General features: G+C 39.2%; 1 protein-coding gene across 1 annotated transcript in view; it reads left to right on the top strand.

Annotated features, from left to right (window-relative positions):
• The window catches only part of ANK3 (ankyrin 3), a gene marked incomplete at its 5' end in the record, with an annotated part of 212,243 nt that overhangs the window by 88,191 nt on the left and 104,533 nt on the right, over positions 1–19,519 (top strand). The window contains 7 exons of the mRNA XM_082309097.1: positions 5,371–5,469; positions 9,991–10,188; positions 12,206–12,304; positions 15,008–15,106; positions 16,382–16,480; positions 18,668–18,865; positions 19,378–19,476. Of these exons, the coding sequence (XP_082165223.1) occupies positions 5,371–5,469; positions 9,991–10,188; positions 12,206–12,304; positions 15,008–15,106; positions 16,382–16,480; positions 18,668–18,865; positions 19,378–19,476 (891 nt within the window). The remainder of the gene's footprint in view (positions 1–5,370; positions 5,470–9,990; positions 10,189–12,205; positions 12,305–15,007; positions 15,107–16,381; positions 16,481–18,667; positions 18,866–19,377; positions 19,477–19,519) is intronic.

The following is a 19,519-nucleotide window of genomic DNA, read 5'->3' as shown; positions in this document are numbered from 1 at the left end:
TTTAGGGTTGTTTTGTTTGGGGTTTTTTTAAGAGGTTTTAAAAAGATCAGCAGAATTTTTGTGGATAAGAGATGTGCGGAATTTTTTTTCTTTGATTAAAATAGTTTTTATCTTGGACACCATGATATTATTTAATGCAAATGTTGGTTATGGAACACAAAATACCTTCTTAAAGGTGAAGGGCAAAGGTTCTGTACCCATATGAAAGGACAAAAATTCTTGAAAATTGCTTGTTCCTTTTGCTCAGAGGCAGAAATTCCTAGGCCTTTGTTTCTCCTTTATCACGTCTGTAATTCACCTTTAAATGAGTATGCAGGAGATACTGTTTTGTGTTGTTGACCAAACACTGACAGGGCTGGGATTTGCTACTTTGACTCTCAGATGGGACAGATTTAGCTATTCAGCTGTCCTTTTGTGATCTATTCCTGCAATCCGCTCTCTGTATGGGGTACTGGAAATATGCTCCATGTAATGTCTATTTTTATTTTTCACAAACATACTCATTTTATAGATAAATTCACATAAAGCCTTTCCTGAGCATTAAGTTGCGGTAATGATTTCTTTTCCTTAGTCATTTCCATGAGCATTTGTGTTTGCTGCTGGCAGATGGTCATGGAAACTGCAGTGCTGAAGTACTGCACAAAAGGTTAACGTGAAGGGCTAAATCCTTATCCTGTTTAAATTATTGTAAAAGTCATCCATGGGGTCCCAATTTCTCTATATTGATTAGGACTAGGATTTGATGAGCACCATAAATATTGTTGCACACCTGCAAACTGTAGCTAGTTCAGGTAATGTGAGCATATGAGGTTATTTCCAAAAATGATCTTACAACTATTTTGAGGCTCAGCCTTTTTTTTTTTTTTTCCTTTTAGTTCATGCTTATGTTGCATTGTTTATTTTAACCAGCTGTTTATCTTCTCTTTGTCCTTTTTTTGTGTGAGATGTCTAGCAGCTGGTACTTGGGGCTTTGTACTGAATTCTTAAGGGTACTCCTCAAGAACTATGTGCTGCTTTTGTCCATCCAGGGCAGCTTTTTATCATTCAGGTTTTTAACTAACATTCTAAGCAAAGACCTATTAATGCCTCATGTAACATGTTTACTGAATGTTGCCCTAATTATTTTTCCTCTGTCTTCCAGAAAAGACTTTAAAAAACAAAGTTTAATTAGAGAGGCTGATTAAATTATCTTGATTTGCTTTGGCTGTCTAATACTGTATATGCCAAAGTGAATTTGTGTCTGAAGCAGGCAGAAAGCATGTTTTAGCCTGGATTAACAATAAGTGTTTATAATCTTAATTCTACTGATTTTGCGGCTAAATAACAGGCCAGCACTCTTATCTGCATGAAAACATGTGGGATATGCTCTTTTAAGATGCATCAGATCATACATAAGCTGCTCCAGAAAAGCCACATGTAGTAAGATATAAAACAGCTACAAGAATAACACTGACTTGGCACTATAAGTGCATTTTGCACGTGTAGGAAGAGCAAACCTCATTTCTTGCCCTGTTGTATGGAAGGGGCAGTTTGTAATAGTGCCAATGAAGTGAAGAATTGAGGAGACTTAGAGCATGGAGGGACCATGAGATACAGAGCCCTGCTAGGCTGAAGCACATGCAAGGATACTCACTAAGCAGCGATGGGGATGATAAACCCTGGAGGGAGCAGTAATTGCTCCCCTGGGAGAAGCATGCCTTCTACCTCCAGCTCAGGGGAGTGGAGTGCCTGGCACACTCCGGCCAAGGCCGTGGACAGGCTCTGGCTCAGTCTGACAAGCTCTTGCTGGATACTTGCATCACAGTAAAGTTTTTACTGGGTGGTGTTCTTAATTTCATCACTCATAGACTGGGTTAGAAGCTGCTGCTCACTGATGTGAGAGTTGTGGTACTGAGGCTGCCATGGATTTGGGGTACAGCCCAGAGGATCCCTTTGTGCGAGGGAAATCCTGGGTGGGCATTAACAGGGCAGGGGTAGCTGGGGAGCATGGGAAGGCTGGTTCATGCTTACCCATGCTGCTCAGGGGTCTCTTAGTCACATGCGGTGGCAGGGAAACACGCTGCAGCAAGGAGGCTCAACTGCCTGCAGTGTCATCTGCTAACCTGAAGCCAGTTGTGACCCCAGTGTAACAAGATGAGGGAGCTACACAGGTATCTGAGTCTCAAGAGGGACCAGAAAGAGTGCTTAGATCTCATTTATTTGTGTGTGTGTGTTTGAAATAAAAGCTAAAGAAAGAGTAGCAGCCTCGGAGACGGGAGTGCAATGCTTATGGGAAGATTGTGCCTAAGCAGTACTCCTTCTATTGTCCTCCTGGCTTTGCTGGAGCTGCTCTCAGGCTCTCTGGAGGGATAGATAATACAGATGATATGATTTATCATGTCAGCACATGCTTAGAGAGTCCTTAATCTGCAGATTATTGTCATAATCATTTGTAATGGTTTTTCTGAGCCATTGCAGACTATCATATTAAGGCAAGTTTGCTTCCTAATACATGTAATATATTTTATGCTTCACAAAGTATAGTCTATATGAAAGTAAATAAGCAACTAGAAAATCTCCTGACAAAATCAGTGAAGTCTTGCTGAGTTCAGAGCAGTCTCTTTTAATCTCAGATTCTCTTTTTTTAACCAAGATCTTTGTGATCTGTGTTTCACATTGCCTCCGCACATTTCTTTATGACTTTTAGTGCCATATAGCAATTAACCAAGCCAGGTGAATAGACATTGTCTTTTCAGAATACAAAAAAAGATCTCTGCAGCTAAATGAGCTGTCTTCAAGTGTATTTGCTCTTTACAGTGGGAGTCCTGACATCATCTTAATAGCTACAGATCAGCTGTCCCAACAAGCACCTACATTACATTGCAATGTTGTGTCATGCCATGTGATGCATCTGGTGGTGGTGACTGCTGTGTGGTCTAGAATGAGCTCTAGCTGGCCAAGCATGAGTGCCTGCCACCTCCTGTGCCACAGGAACCTTTTCAGCCGTAGGCACAAGCTGGGCAGGCCCAGAGGGTTGGGACACTGTGCACTGGGGAGCACTGAAGTAGTTTTTAAGGGTCTAGTCTAGCGCTTGAAGTTGATCAAATGTATCTCACTCTCTGTGACCTTTGTATGTACTACCCATGGTACATTGTAAAATGAGTTGGGGGGCATAAAATCTGGAAAATGTTCCCTAACTTACAGTTTTGTCCCTGGTCTCCTTGAGTATCTTTCTTTGACGGGCTTGGAGAATATGATAATTATAGGAAGTAAAAAGAATGAACAATCTAATGTACGTGATCTTCAGCTCCTGCCTACAGGCCTCTAGTTACCTAGCCTTGCTGGTTTTTATTTGCTGTACATTTTTTTGTGGGGGTGATATTTTTATGTTAGTTGTTTGCATTCTGCTCAGTACTTGGTATGCCCTTGCCTGTGGAAACTACTGGTATGGGAAATAGGCATTACGTTTTTAAACACTTGTGAAGGTACAGTAAAACATTTGCAACTCAGCTGATAAATGTACCTCATGGGTTTTGATATATTTTCTCTTTGTCTTTACTTACATATTTTGAGCACTACATCTTTATTTTGTGTAGTATTGTTTTAACAAGATGCCCTTCCCTGTACTGCATGGGCTGAAATAATAGAAAGAAGCAGAAATGACAATAGCATCAGCTCCAGAGATGCCAGTAAGTGTTCTTAACTGTTCTTAGGGCCAGACTGTGTTCATCTTGCAAGAACAAATCATTCCCTGAGTCCTGATCAAGTTAAGTCTGAACCAAAGTCTTTTCTTTATTTACATCATAAACATATGCCTTACTTTAAGTGGAAGAACATGCACAATGATAACCATACAAGTTTTAAATGAGACTAGCAGAAAAATTTCACAAGAAAATGAGACTAGCAGAAAAATTTCACAACAATTTCTATCTGCTCTCTTTCACAGGCTTATTAGGAGAGGGCAAGAAAGTAGAAGCAGAAGAGCGTAAGGCTCTGAATCGCTATCTCCCTCTCCCCGGCTGCCCGCTACACTTTGCAAGCCTTAAGCTGATATTCTCATAGAGTGTAATGGTTTAGGAATTATCAAGAAAGAATATTGTAATTATGCATGGAAAATATGTCTAGGGAGCTATCTTAATAGTACTTGCTACCATACAGAGACAGACAGAGAGGGAGTGCATGTGCATGAATCAGTAAGCACAGGATGTGTGAGCAGGAATTTTAGATAATCCTTTTTATAAAAATGGTGTGACATACATATTCTAGACAATACAACATTTGTGTATGTAAGAGTGCCGGAAGACACTGGGAAAAGGCCCCTTCCTTTATGACTTGGATTTGGAAAACTAATAAATATTTATCTTTCTTCTTTATGAGTTTCAACCTTTCTTATAAAGCCTCCTCTTCTAACATATTTAGTGAAAATGTTTCTGTGTGACAGTATCTCCTGCATATCTGTTTTGCTTGTAAGAAATCAAATGTTTGCTCTTACTAATTCTGAAAACATTAATTTTTCTTCCTTATTTTTCTTGAAACTATAACGTTACTAATTGTAACAAGCACTATGTCATACGGGATTGAAAAACTCCATGTGACTTTATTCACAGTTACTCAAGGCACATGTGCTATCTTTCATCATAGCACGCATGTACAGCAGGTTACTTGAGCATTGTAAACAGGGTAAAGGTCAAAGAATAATCAAATCAGTTTGGAATAAATCTGTTAATGTCAAAAAGAGTCTTTCTCTTGTTTAGGGAATGTGTTACTAATATGACGATAACTGTTATTAAGCAAACTATTCTGAAAGAGGAATTGACAGTATGCCTTGACTCTAGACCAGTCATTCAGCTGGAAGTCACATAAGTATTGTCTACACAACAAGAGACAGAAGTTAATCCAACGTACTTTTATCACCTGGGATTAAGATGGTTTTCTCATCTGCTATACACCTGTCAAAATCAGCATAATAAAAAAAGTCCTTCCTAAGTAGGAAAGATTTTTATTTTTTTTTCTCTCAGACAGAAGGACTATCCATTGACTTTGATGCATACTGACAATGAAAGACCTAGTTTTCTCAAAGGCATGCAGGCAAAAAGTACCTGATGTGTAATCTCATCTTTTTCTTGTATGTGCACTTTACCGCATGTACAGTGAGGGCATGGAAGTAGCCCACTGCAAGAGCACCAATTTGATATGACTATTTACATGTCTAGAAAATCAGAGCCAAAATGTACTCTGTCCATTTTAATAAACAGGTTCAGTTGTTCAGTTGCATAACAGCAGTATCCTGCAGGAATTAATTAGTTTCTTAGGACATGGTAGGTCTTTATAAAAGCGCACAAGATTTTACTGTGTCTGAAACTAATTGGTTATAATGCTTGTGTCCCACAGGATGGGTTGACCCCCCTCCACTGTGGAGCAAGAAGTGGCCATGAACAAGTTGTAGAAATGCTGCTGGATCGTGGTGCCCCTATTCTTTCTAAAACCAAGGTAACTGGTACTATTTTCTGCTGGGATAATCCTTGTACTTTTTTTTTTTCTTATGTAATTCTGCATGTCTCATATGTTTAAGGGTTTGACAATAACTTTCCTATATCATAGCTATTTAAAGTAACTGTGTGGGAGATCTCCAAAGTGAATGCCGTATGTAGCGCATGTCTGCATATGTAAAATGTGTTAAATCGAGATACACAAGAAAAGGTTTCTGTGCCAGCCATGTATGGTAACCTTATCCCTCAGAATTTCAGTAGTTGAAAATATCTGTATTTGTCCTGGAATAAAAACATGCTGATTACAATATATCTTCAGCTTGCACCAAATTACCCTAAGGCTAGAGTAGAGATAAGAGATAAAAATAGAGCAGTGTCTCTTTGCAGAGACAGCTCATATTTCCTTAGGACTTAGCCTGATTACCAGTTTCTCCACTTTCTCTCTCTCTACAGTTTATCATGCAAAATTATTCATGGGAATTTCAAATCACCTGCGCCAGGGTGTGCAGATTGCTTTAGACCCGAGGGCTGGCATTAAAGCACACACTTGCCAGAACTCTTCTGGTGGTGGTCTCTGCTGTGCCGTTGTGGCCGATTTTAAATCTCAGTGCAGCAGCCTCCTTTGTAGCACCACTATAATCCATGACTTTCCCATTCAGGATTGACATTTGGGTTGTGCAGTTTGTTGAGGTTCTTTCCCAAGATAACCTTCCACTACATTTTTTCTCTCAGTCTGTAAGCAATATATTTCCAACAACATTTCTTGTTTCCTTCTGTTATTTCTTTTCTCTCTTCTGTCATCCTGTCCTATTCTGTCTCAGCACCCTTCTATATTCTGCTTTTCTCCTCCCTCTTCTTTCTTTCTTTTTTTTCCCCTTACTGGAATATATTTAGCATTTGTTTGGGGAGGTTGGCACCAGCTTTCCTCTGCTCAGTGAGTCACTGGCAAGTGCTATCATGGGTAATCTGACAGACAGGATCCACCCATCCTTTGCACGTGGAGTTTCCATGGACTCCCACAGCCCTGACTTGCAAACTTCACGAGCAGGGGGAGACAGCAAGGGGCTGTTCAGGAGACCCCCTGGGGCAGATCTCCACACCGCCATTCTCAGAGCCTAGGGCTTATACTCCAGGGAGTAAGGCTCTTCCATACTCTCTGGTAGCTCAATTAATTACTTAAAGAAAAAAATGTAAACCTCATTGCTTTCGTTTCCACCATCCTAAATAAGAACCACTCCTGAAGAACTACATTTCTTTGCTGCGTGTATTTTGTACTGTCAGGTGTTATCCCTAAGCTTAACGTGCTGTTCAAGGCCTGTGGATTTTGAATTTGTTCCTCTTCCTGAGGAGACTCTTACAGCCTGGCTGAGTTCACTAGCCAAAATCAGGCAGATGAGAACATGGGACAGTGGGTTTGAAATAGCCCAAGGCTTAAAGGCACACGTTGGATGTTGACCTGCAGAGGCTTACATAAACACCTCCAGCAAAATGGGAGCTCCGCTGTGAAAGAGAGAAAACTATGTTACAGGTTAAAAAGTGAACAGAAGAAAGTGCAGAGCTTCCTGAGTTTCCCTCTGATGTGTTAATTCTGTTGTTTTCAGAAGGTAAGCTAAGAAGTAGCGGTACCTCTGAATGACATTAATGAATCCATTCATTTGGCACTAAACTAGACGGTACTGTCCTCTGCAAAAATAAGTGGCTCCATTCTCTTCAAATTAAGTCATATATTATTGGAAATAGGGCACATCTTTGAAAGAATTTGAACTTCACAAAGTTTTCTCATGTTATATAAAACTCTTTCAGAAGAACAACTGAATTGGAGTTTGATAGCTATTTCCTGCTAGAGATTGTTTAGTATTGTGCTGGCCCTTTTTCATACTGGAATAACCTTAGATTTATTTTCAGGGGAGACAGTGACCTAGTGGATTATCTGGGGTTTTCTACAAACAAAGGGAAACACGAATTCTAGTCCTGAGTATGCCAATGATTTTCTGTGTGAGAAATGACATCTCTGTGTACGAATGTCCATCTTTTTTTAACTACTGTTTTTCTAGGCTTGTTTGTTCTCCCCCCCCCCCCCCCCCCCCCCCAATTAATGACACTTTCCCTAATTAAAGTCCTTTGGCACAGCTACAAAATAAGCTATGCATCACTGATAATTTTATGTTTGCCCAGTCAGGCATTTGATACTCTATTTCATCTCTGTGATCATCTTCTGATTTTTTTTTTTCTTAAGGTATCATGTGACTGTCAACATCTTTGATTAATGTTGAACTTCTTCACCTTTTAATGTTTTCTTGGCAATCTTCATAAAAACAGTAATGTAACAGTGGCTCCCAAATCCCTTCTTACAGTCATTGGTGCATTGTCTCTTACAACATGGATACAGGTCAGGAGAACATTGTTATATGTAATATTTTTATGTTAAAAGTGGGAAGACAAAGGCATTGAAATATTAAGTGACTTGTGTAAGATTGCAGAGTACCTTCTACTGCAACAGAATTAAGAGCAAGCCTGGTTTAGGTCATAACAAAAGACAATATTCCAATGATATTTTGTCTTCGTCAACTTCTTTAGCATCCAGCCTTGTCTCTTGCTCTTTTGTGTAAAGTCTGGCTAGTTGTTGCACTTTTCTTCTCCATGACAGTTTTTTTTCAAGCATCTTGCTGATTTTCCCAAACTGATGTGTGGCGGCTCTGCTTCTTCCCTTCTTTTCCATCAATGTCAGGCTCTTTCGTACAAGTCTCTCCTATGAGGGAGTCCCATGTCATCTTCTCAATTTCTTACTCCATAAATAAGTGTGGTTTATTGGCTGTTATTGTTAAGAATGACACTTTTCATCTGAAGGATCTTTCTGATAAAAATGGAACAGAACAGTGTATGAAGTTTCATGACTTTTTACTATCACCTAAAAAGCATCATCAGTTATAAACTGTTTTCAGGAGGGCTTGATGACTGAGGAAAATTAATCTTTTTTTTATTCTACTGTTTAACTACCCTAGAAGGCAGTGAAAATATTTTAAATGCATTGCTAGTATCAAGCTTCCATGCAGATAATTGCTGTAGTCGCCTTTGGGAATGGGAGATAGGCTTATCCAAGCCAACATAAATCACAAGTGAGATGCCCATGAGATAATCTTACTTGAAAGATATAACTGTGTCCAAGAATGTCTGCTTCTCAGCACTGAATGTAAACTGCTTTCAAATTCTGACAGTATTAGCCTGCTTAACTTTCACCATCCTTCTTCCATGTCACTTTTAAAAATTATTTAACTGTGTATTTCCACCTTTATTTTGAATGTTTGTCATTACTGTTACGATATGGCCATGGGAAGGGAGAAGAAAGAAATCACCTGTTTCAGAAAGCCTGAGATCTCAGCTGGTTTTACGTTGCTGCTTTGCCTTTGCTAACAGCCGTCACATGAGGGCACTACATCTGTGAGCAAAAGCTTCAGTTTCTTTGTGACGGCAAACACAGCGTACTGTCAGTCATTTATAGATTATATACTATTATGTGTTACCAGAATAGCTCCTGCACTTGAATCTAATTTTGTCATTATAAGGGCTAAGAAAAAAAAAAAAAAAACAAAACAAACAAACAAATGGAAGAATGTGTTGATGTTTATCTGAGGAGCTCATGTACCTCTGCTAACAAGACCTCTTTCATTCTGGCACATTTTTTAATCTTTTGTCGTGAAATAGGGTCAGTCCTTTAAAGTTCTGAGAATTATTTCTCTTGTGTTTTTACTCTGGAAGTGTAACATATGTCAGCAGCTTGTTGATTAACTATTGTAAGCAGCGCAAGGAACAACTCTTGGTACAGGTTTTGTTCCTACACATGAATCTCTCTCAGGTGTTTCCCTGATGAAACAGAGCTTTACCACTGCCACTGGTAGGTCACATGGTGGCCTCATTCAGATTTTTTTAGCCCAGTTGCACTTGAAACTTTTGCTCTTGTACCAATGTTGACTGGGAAGAATGGTCTCCGCAGGTGTGTAATGTGGAGTAAGGTGTGCGTACAACCCAAATTCAGGAAAACACTAGTGGAGGGGTGAGGGAAGGTTGTAGCGATTACTGAGTGATGCTCTGACCTGCTCTCTCATGCCTGGTATATGCAGGCTACATTAGAGCGGTGAGTTTAATGCAGCTTTTAAAAACAGCAGATTTCCTACCTAGAGTATTAAAAGCCACAAAGTGCTGTTCTTCACATAACTCATTTAACTCAAGCAACTTATCTGAGCTATGCTCGCTGAAAAATGCTACGTTTAGAACATTGCTGGTATGGTATGACTTTTTTTAAGGTAGAGCTGCCTATAAACTCTAACCAAACAAGTTCCAAATTCCACGTGGCTTTTGCTGGAGTAAGAACCCTCATTGTTAGACTGAACATGTTAAGTTTAATTTAGGTGCTCTCTAGGCTTGTAAAATTCTTCATACAACAAATGCCCTAAGAACAACGTGGAGGAGTTTCATTTCTCTGAGCACCCTATAACGCATCAGTGTTGGGTCTTCTCGTTTGCAGAATGGTTTGTCTCCGTTGCATATGGCAACACAAGGAGATCATCTAAACTGTGTTCAGCTTCTGATTCAGCACAACGTGCCTGTAGACGACGTCACTAATGACTATCTGACTGCGCTGCATGTTGCCGCCCACTGTGGCCACTACAAAGTTGCCAAGGTTCTCTTGGACAAGAAAGCTAATCCTAATGCCAAAGCACTGGTGAGTACACAGCGGGTTACTATTCACAGCTAAACATTCTTCCAAAGTTGCAGTGAGACTTATTTGAGAGTTATTTTCTGCCTGCTGATGGTTGACAGTGAAGATATGTTGTATTGCTGCAGTCCAAGAGAGGATGCTCAAGGTTCAATGTGTTAACAATATATCACGAAATCAGAGTAGACCTTTGCTTACAGATGGTCAACAGTGATTTATGAATTTCTAGAGTAACTGGAGCACTTTTGCCTCCTGGTAGCTTGTTATGATTCTGAATAGATGAAGCAGCTGCAGACGTAACTGCTGTAGTTTTTGGTATGGAGAGAATTCTCATTTTCTAAATGTTTGTAAAGAGACAGTAATCAACAATGCTTAAAACTGAGAGAATTTTTATTAGCTCTCAAAGATGTGAAACAGTAAAAAGTAGGAATGAGTTACATAACGAATATTTGTGGTATTTTATAATTATGTCAATGGAGTCATATGTCTTTCTACTTTGAAAACAACTTCAGCAGCAAAATCTGTTAGTGTAATTATACTGCATACAAATTGAATGTGTTAATGCATTTTGTTCAAAATTATACTTGCAATCTGTTGTTTTTAAAATGTCTTTTTGATTTGTTCTTCAATAACTGTTCCAAACAAATTTACGTTCTGATGTTAATTGCGTTGACTGTTGGTTTCACAGCCTGATGCTACTCATTCAGTTCCTGAAATATTATGTGAGCTCCTGAAACCCTCACAAGCCAGGTGGAATTGACTCTTGAAAATAGCACAGGCTCCATAGATTTCCTTCTCTCAGTCCCTCTGGTTTTTGTGTCAGATCAACCTGTCTTCAGGTGTCTTTGGTCAAGCTATTATGATATATCGGGTTTTTTCACTGTAACCAACAAGTGGGGAGGCTTGTAGGCCTGTAATATTTATTTTTGCCTTCTGAAATAAACAAATCATCATCAGGTTTAGCTTGTCAGAGTTGCTGGCAGTGGTCTCTCATTGATTTGGTAACCTAGCCACAAATTTCCTTTTCCCCTAAACCTTTTAGTGTTTCCTTTTATTTCTGTCATGATGCCCACTCAGGATGATTAAGTAGAAGGAGCCTGAGTGCAGTATCTGGAGCTCGAGCTCACTCTTTCCTGAAACACATCTGAGCTTACCCTGGACGTTGTCCACTGCTAAGGAGAGAGTTGAGAACTGCTCACACTTAACTGGAACAGAAAATTGCACGGACCTCATGTTACAAAAGCATATGATATTCTTTACTATATAGCAGGTAAAAAAGCTAATTTTGATCAGATCTGAGGGAGGAACCACTTCTGTCAGCTGTTTTCAGAATTGTTCTGCAAAGGCTTTTGTGATGAATATAGGGAGCGGCATTAGCATTCAGTGCACTAATGTTATTGTACCAGTCGTGGATGCTCTGGACAGCTTATTTTCCTGTTTTACTTGTTTTCTGTTGTATCATCTCACACTAAATAAGATGGTAGTTCTAAATGTTCACTCTGCTGCACACAGAATTTTTTTAAAGGAGGAGGCAAAATAATTGTAATTACAGTAAACTGGCAGGTAATCAATAAAGAAAAAATAGTAGTAAGACAAGTTTAGAAGAAGATCCAAATACCAGAGCTTGTAAAGGTAAAGTGCTTTTTTTACCAGCAGTTCTGAAAAGTCAAAAGAAAAACAAACAACACCCCCACTCCCTCAAAAAACTCCAAAAAACCCACCCAGTTAACAGTGAATATGCTTAAGCAAAAATGAAGTTTTTGATAGTTTTAGATGAACTGATCATTTTTAAAAATAAATTATTTGAGTGGGCTATATATTTCATAATTAAAACTGGCTATATGAAATATGTCTTTTTTCTTTTTAGAAGTTTTTTCTCTCTTTTACATGAACAATTTAGCGAAGCCAAAACAAATGTGGAAGGTGTTTTGTTATAACAGAGGAATGTCTTATGTGAGTTCCATACCATCTACTTTTTAATGAGATATGCAGTCTCAAAAAGTATGTTCTTTCTCATTTACAGAATGGTTTCACACCTCTTCACATTGCCTGCAAGAAGAACAGAATAAAAGTAATGGAACTTCTTCTGAAGCACGGTGCATCAATTCAAGCTGTGACGGAGGTAAGAAGTGGTCTTTTCACATTTGTCTTTGTTTTTCCTACAAAATTCTTTGTAACTATATTGGATAATATTTGAATATTTCTGAAAAAGCAGGTACCAATCAAGTCAACAATTATTTTCTACTAGGTATTACCAAATAATAAAACTTAATAATAAAGTCAGTTGCCCTAATGGATCACAACACCTGAACAATTGATATACTTTGGGAATACACTGGGGATAACAAGTGAAACATAACAGATTAAAATTTAAAAAAAAGTTCTATCATTTCTGCCAATTTTTACCTGTCATTTAATGCACTGAAGATGAAATTCACCCTGTTAAGAAGATCAGGGTGAAGTCTGCGCTTCACTCAAGTCCTGTTTTAAGTGGTGGTTTAATTCACAGACCTTGTTTTGGCTTTACACACTGAAGTTATATTCACCCACCATCACAGGTCATCACAAATCAGCTAGACAGAAATCAATATGCTGTTACTTCAGTCAGCATCAGATAGTCTACACCCAGTTATTCACCCAATGTAGAGATTAATTAAGTACCTATGGAAAATTTGGTTTGTGTATGTATGTTCTACTAAGTTAGGAGGAAAGGTCACATATATGAATGTGTGACCACTGTGGAAGAAGCCGGGTTAGAAAACGATAAACAATTTCATTGATTAAACAAGGTACAACTGGAAGCAGTTCATCTCCCCAAAATGGAGTTTCCTTTGATGCATGGGGTTTTGTTCTAATTATTCAGTAGCAAACCATACAGTTCACTTCCTGGCTTTCTTGAGAGCGAGCAGAGCCTGCCCTTGCTACAGCTCACATATCTCCAGACTACTTTTTAAAAACCATAGGGCTTGCAGGTGCAGTTTTCAGAGTCTAATTTGAAGTCATGTCAGCAAATGAGTGAGGCACAAAGAGAGAACCTTAACAGAAGAGATGCGATGCCTGACCTCCATATTAATCAGTCAATGTGGAAGTAGAAAAACTATCTATTCAATTTTATCCCTTTTAAATACAAAGAATTAAGAGAATGAAAAGAGCAGCAACACTTAACTACACTGTCTCGTGTGAGTGAGCCAGGTTAACAGTCTGATCTGTACCCTCTGAATTGCTTTTTCAAGCAAAAACTTTCCAAAAGCAAGAGCTCATCCTTTATTTCCTGTTGCGGCCTCACCATGATCTCACATGATCTCAAACCACATTTGACTGCATTTGTTGAGATTCATCATGGTACTTTACTGCAGGGCTCTACCTCCCTGCCTGCCTTTCACTGGCTGTCTGTGTGGTAACAACCTTTCAAGGCAGAATTAGGAGTTGGTACTCAGCACCCATACATAAGCTGGTATTTCTCTAGTCAGAAAGAAAGATTATATCTGGCCATCAAAACAAATTGGCCAGAAAGCTTCAGAGTATTCCTCCCCAAAGAAATGTGAGAGCAAACAAGGGTTGGTTGTGAGATGTGAATAAACAATGCAATGCAACACGAGGAAACAGTACCAAATTTCACAAATAGTCATCGGTGTGTATAAGCTGTTTATTAAAGGTAATGCTTATTACTTTTTCTATGGTAAATTCTGTTTTCCAGGTAGATTCCATACTTCCATTTGTAGATACTGCACCTTTTTTTTTTTCAGCTGCAGGCTTGAATCTCTGCAGTACGAGTTAGTGTTTATGGTCAAGTATGACACACATGCATTGTGTTTCCTGCAGTGTATTATTTTAAAAACATTTACTAAATTACGTGAAACAGGAAAAAGAAATTACATACTCAACCAGTTATTCTGCCTTCTTGCTCATGTTTGCTGTTCTGCATGAGAAAGGAACAAAAGTGTGTTTTCCTCACCTCTACCCTCCTGGTACTTGTGTACATCTATGGGGAAGCTGCCTAAATCAGGGGATTTCCAGAGATCCGCTGAGCTTTCTCCTTCTCCTGGTAGCAAAACTCCCTTCTGCAGCCTCTGGCTGACTGTTGCTACAGCTGTGCAGAAGCAGCTGTGAAGAGGCTTTAGGGTAATTCTACTTGGAGAAATATTAACTATTGATTGGATTTCTAAAGCAAAATCCTTGAGGTCATGCCCTGCTAAATGACTGCTCCCTTTTTTCCCTTCCCTTCTCCCTCCCTCTCTTTCTCTCCAGTTGGTCTTTTATATCTTGTATAAGAGCAGTGGTGCAGATTTGTGATGGCGATGGTGCCACAAGGTCCGGAGGGAAGGCGGAATTCTCTTTAGCCCACGTCATTTGTGTCTGTGTCCCTCTGGCTGGATGCCAGACCTTTTTGTTCATCCAAAAGCAACTGGATTTGGTGGGGACAATGGACACTGCATCTTTTTTGCATTAGCTGAATGTTCCAGAAAGTCTTACCTTTGTACTGGGAATGCGTATACCTTCCCCCACGCCCTCCACCCCGGTCCAAAATGATATTTAGCAAAAAAATTAAGAAATCTTGCTTAGCTATAGTTGATTTCAGTTGATGAAGAATTACTGAATTCCTAGAATGTTTTTATGTTTGCTCATGAATCGTACTCATAGGTGTTTCCAATTCTGTGTGCCCTTTATTTTAAGCATGTGTACATGTTTTTGAGAAGATAAGATCCTCTCAGAAGAGCAAGCACTTGGGCTTACTTACTTTAGATTAACTTATTTTTTCCCCATGGCATTCTTGTAAAGGAGTGTGGAAGTAGGTATTTAAGTTTGATTTTGGTTTGGTTTTCAGTCGGGCCTAACTCCAATCCATGTTGCTGCCTTCATGGGACATGTAAATATTGTATCGCAGCTAATGCATCATGGAGCATCACCCAACACTACCAATGTGGTGAGTAACAGGTTTCCTTTCAGCATGGCGGAACTGTGAACGCATTATAATATCTGGGAGCAGCACTGTTGTGAAGCGCCTAATTCTGGTGTTTGCCATCCACCTCCATAGCAGTCGTGGCTCCTACTGGAGTGATGGGAAAGTGCAGCCTGCTGACTCCTACTTAGGAAATGCTTGACAGGTTGAGGAAACCTTAAAAGAGGCTGACCTTAAGCAAACTCTATTCTCTTTATTTTCTGAAGCAAAGAATGAGAACATACTGTAGCTTCTCATATGTAATTTTTGAGATGTGTACTTGACTGTTGAGCACTGTTTTCCCAGGACCCTGGGGGCCTACCATTTAAGGAAAGTTCTGCTGTTATCAACAGATTGCAGCAGATTGTCAGGACATATTGCCTGTATCCATACAGCCATACAAGTGCACTTTTCTACTGGATGTGCACTGTGTGCCCCAAGGCGCCCAGGGCATGTGTAAAAACTGAAGTCATTGTTAGATGGATATTTGAAAGTTGGGAAATGGGAGGAAAGTAGAAGCTTGTTAATTCTTTTTAACAGTTTGGCCTCAAAAATCTCCCTTTCTCCTTCCATACACAGGTGCAGTTAGAAAATATTTTATTAGTGTCTTCATTTTCTCATTCTATTAGATTATATAAAAATGCAACACCATTTGTAAATTAGCAGGTGTTTGTACCCGATGACATATTGATGTCTAGAAATGTAGAAAGCAGTTTCCCTCCAGAATTCATTCTGGTTTCCTTGGATATGTCTTTCATTAAGTCCATGAAGTCTCAGTAATGTTTTTTTTTTTCCTTTTGTTCACTCATTTCGGTGCTTGTCAGATAGCAAACGATAGGAGGGGCATAGAGCATAGCAGGATGAAAGCCAAATATATGTGTATCTGAAGATACAAAATTTGAAATAAAGTTTTTGTTGGACTAAATTAGGCTTTATTTAAATGGATGTCATTTTTAACACTGTTAGTAAAATGCTAGTAAATACAAAAATTGCACTGTCTCTTTTCAGCAAAAGACTAGTGACAAAGGCACTATTGTGTTGGGAAACTGACCCTGAAATAAATTGCTTTGTAGCATACAGCTAAGAGGTCAAATATGGACTTAATCTCCCATCTTGCTAATGGACAACTACTACAAAATATTCTAGCGGAGATTATTATGAACTGGGTCACCAATATTTTTGTATTTATGAAACATGTTGGGGTTTGTTTTTCCTGCAGTGTGTTTTTAATGATATTTTGTTTTTGCTGTTGCATGCTAGAGAGGAGAAACGGCGCTGCACATGGCTGCCAGAGCTGGCCAAACAGAGGTTGTTCGATACCTGGTACAAAATGGAGCTCAGGTGGAGGCTAAAGCTAAGGTAAGGTGATGGTCCAGGTATAATAACCCTAGATTATCTATATTTAACAAAGCAAGATGCATTCATCCTGCATGTGTCTTTTGGGAAGAGAAAGGGAGATGAAGCCTAGGCCTTGGCATAATGACTACTGATATTTTGTTATGTACTCTCTTATTGTAGTCATGAGTCATCTGTATGTAAGAGACAAGGCAGGAGATGTCAAGTTGATACCATGCCTGTTTTTTCCATCAACTTTTAATATAAACTATTATGTGTTTGAAGAGTTTTGTTTTGGGGTGGAAAGCAAGGAGGGGGAGGCATACCTCAAATCTGCTTTTATTTCTGAAAAAGTGTAAACTGTATGCTGGTGGTGTCTCCTGTCATGTCCCTAAAGCATCAGCCTGTATGCGTTCAAAAATAGTTATACTTCTATAGAACACCTCCTAAAGTAAGGAGGCACAGCAAGGGGATGTAGCATAGGGCTGGAAAGAAGGAACAGACCCTATAGAAACAAATGCAGTTGAGAAAGATAAGGGGAAAGGAAAAAGAAATGGTCGAGAGCCAGTGAAGAAACATGCAAAATTATGGAAATAAAAGAGTTTCAGGAAACAGACAGGGGAAGGAGATAAATAGGTGCAATAAATAGCAGTCTTAATAGGTAAAACCAGGAAAACTTTTTTTTTTTTTTTAAATAGTGATTAAATGAAAACAATTTCAAATAAATCTATTTTTCACTCTGAAATTATCATCTGTGAATTCGCTCACAAGTAAAGTTACTAGTAAGAATATCTACTTATAAGGAACTCTGACTAAATATTTATAGCAGATACATTTCATATCTGAAAGCAGTCTGACAATAGAAGTGAATCATGTGGTCTGTAAATCTCCAAAGACAGCCTTGAAAGTGAACAGCTCGTGCTCAGAAGCACAGTCATGCAAATATTTTCTAAATAATTTCACACAATGAATTAATTTGTGCAAACTGCCATTGCCTGTGATCAATTTGTTATCATAAATAACAACTAAATACAAGTAATAGATTATACACCAGTGCTAACATCAGCCATGAGAAATTCGTGGGAAACAGGCATAAACTGGAAACATTTAAGAACCGTAAAGGCTCTCCACCAGTCAGAGGAGAATTTCCCTGCAGAGGAGCAGCATTCACATCCTGACACTCTCTCATCCTAAATCCCAAAGGTGTAAAATCACTGTTGTAGGATGGGCATGGGCAGAAGTCTCCCTAGCAGAAAACACCCCAGAACCACTCTGCTGCCGGATGTGGGGTAGCAGCTCTCAAAAGGCAGGAAATTCAGCAGGGAAAAATGGGGAGAGAAAGATGTTTGAATAGATTTATGAGGAACAGGAAAAAATAAAGTCACGGCTTTGTTGGCCATACTGTTGTGATAGTGTGCTTAATCCAAAGATTGTACAACTGAGAATGGGGAGGACAAAAACACAAAACCAAATAATGAATAAGGAAGAAATTATCTATTAGACACTCAGAACAAGGTCACAAACCACCACAATATTTTCACTGAAGGAAAATAAATAAACAACAAGACTCATGACAGGGCAACCCCTATACTTAGAACTATTGGGATTATTGTGTTCTGAATGAGCAGTGAGAAAACAACAGTGAATTTCAGCACCGTGCTTTATCTTCAGTTACATCCACTGTAAAGTTATCTGCAAAATACCAAACAAATTTTTCACCAGTAAAAAAGCGCAAAATATGATACTTTAATGCAAGTTACTAGGCAATAATATGCTAAGCACCTCAGGTCATCCCAAACAACTGATTGAGTTGTTAAATGTTGCTGGGAATCATAAAAGAGATCAAGATGTGAGGAATAGAGCCATGCATTTGCTGTATTTTAAGAAAGGTCTCAAATTCAACAGGAAACTCAATGTACTTTAGTGGCAAAGCAAAGTGAGGCAAATCCAGATTAAGAAAATTGATCGGTTTGTTTACTGTTATGGATTATGTACCTGTCTGGAATATTTTGTGATGCATCAACAAAGCACAATACATCTTTATGATATGATAAGGAGGAAGCCAGTGTGCAATATTCACTACGTAAGACCTCAGTAGAATTGCTGCTCGTCTGCAATTTTAAAAAGCGATCAAATCTGAGCAAATATTTTCTGCCAAAATATGAGCCTGAGTTTTCTTATGTAGGACTGTGTTGTTTGCTTTATGTTTAGGATGACCAAACGCCACTGCACATTTCTGCTCGACTGGGAAAAGCAGATATAGTACAGCAGCTGCTACAGCAAGGAGCATCTCCAAATGCAGCTACGACGTCTGGCTATACGCCCCTGCATCTTTCTGCTCGAGAAGGACATGAAGATGTAGCTTCTGTTCTTTTGGATCATGGTGCATCTTTATCTATCATTACCAAGGTAAGGGAGTTGCAAAAGTCACAGCCTCAATAGTAAAATATAACTGTAGCAAGCTCTCCTTGTGAATTAAATGTTGCAAGAGTCATGTGCACATACAAATAATGTAAGAATGAGCTACATTTTGTTAAAAGGGTTCAAAGCTTCGTGCTTTTACCTCAGAGCCTGGCGCATAACATATCCCAGTGATCAGACATGCATTTTCTCGGAATGAAAGGAATGCAGGACAGAAATTCTTGACGGGAGTTGATAAGCTGTTACCCAGCCTTGTCCTTGGGTCTTTGGTGGTGTGAAGAAAGGAACTGACTCTTCCATTTTTACAGTTGTTTTAATGTAGATAGGGCTTTGCCTTGCAAGGGAGGGCCTCCAGACCTGCTAGGGTAGTTGGGAAGCTGCAGACTTGCTCCCTGTACTCAGGACTATGTAAGGAAACAGCAGTATCCTTGTAGATCAGAGACAAACCTTACCCTGAAGAAGAGTGCACTAGGCTGCTATATAACTGCTTTCTCTTACAGAAAGGATTTACTCCTCTACATGTGGCTGCAAAATATGGGAAAATTGAGGTAGCCAACCTCCTGCTTCAGAAGAATGCATCTCCTGATGCCTCTGGAAAGGTAGGACAGAAGAAGCCACTGCCACTTGCACAGCAAATATCGA

This window comes from Platalea leucorodia (assembly GCF_965183815.1).
Source record: "Platalea leucorodia genome assembly, chromosome: 4".
Taxonomy (NCBI): Eukaryota; Metazoa; Chordata; class Aves; order Pelecaniformes; family Threskiornithidae; genus Platalea; species Platalea leucorodia.
The sequence above is the reverse complement of the archived record's forward strand: the minus strand, read 5'-3'. Positions and strand labels throughout refer to the sequence as shown.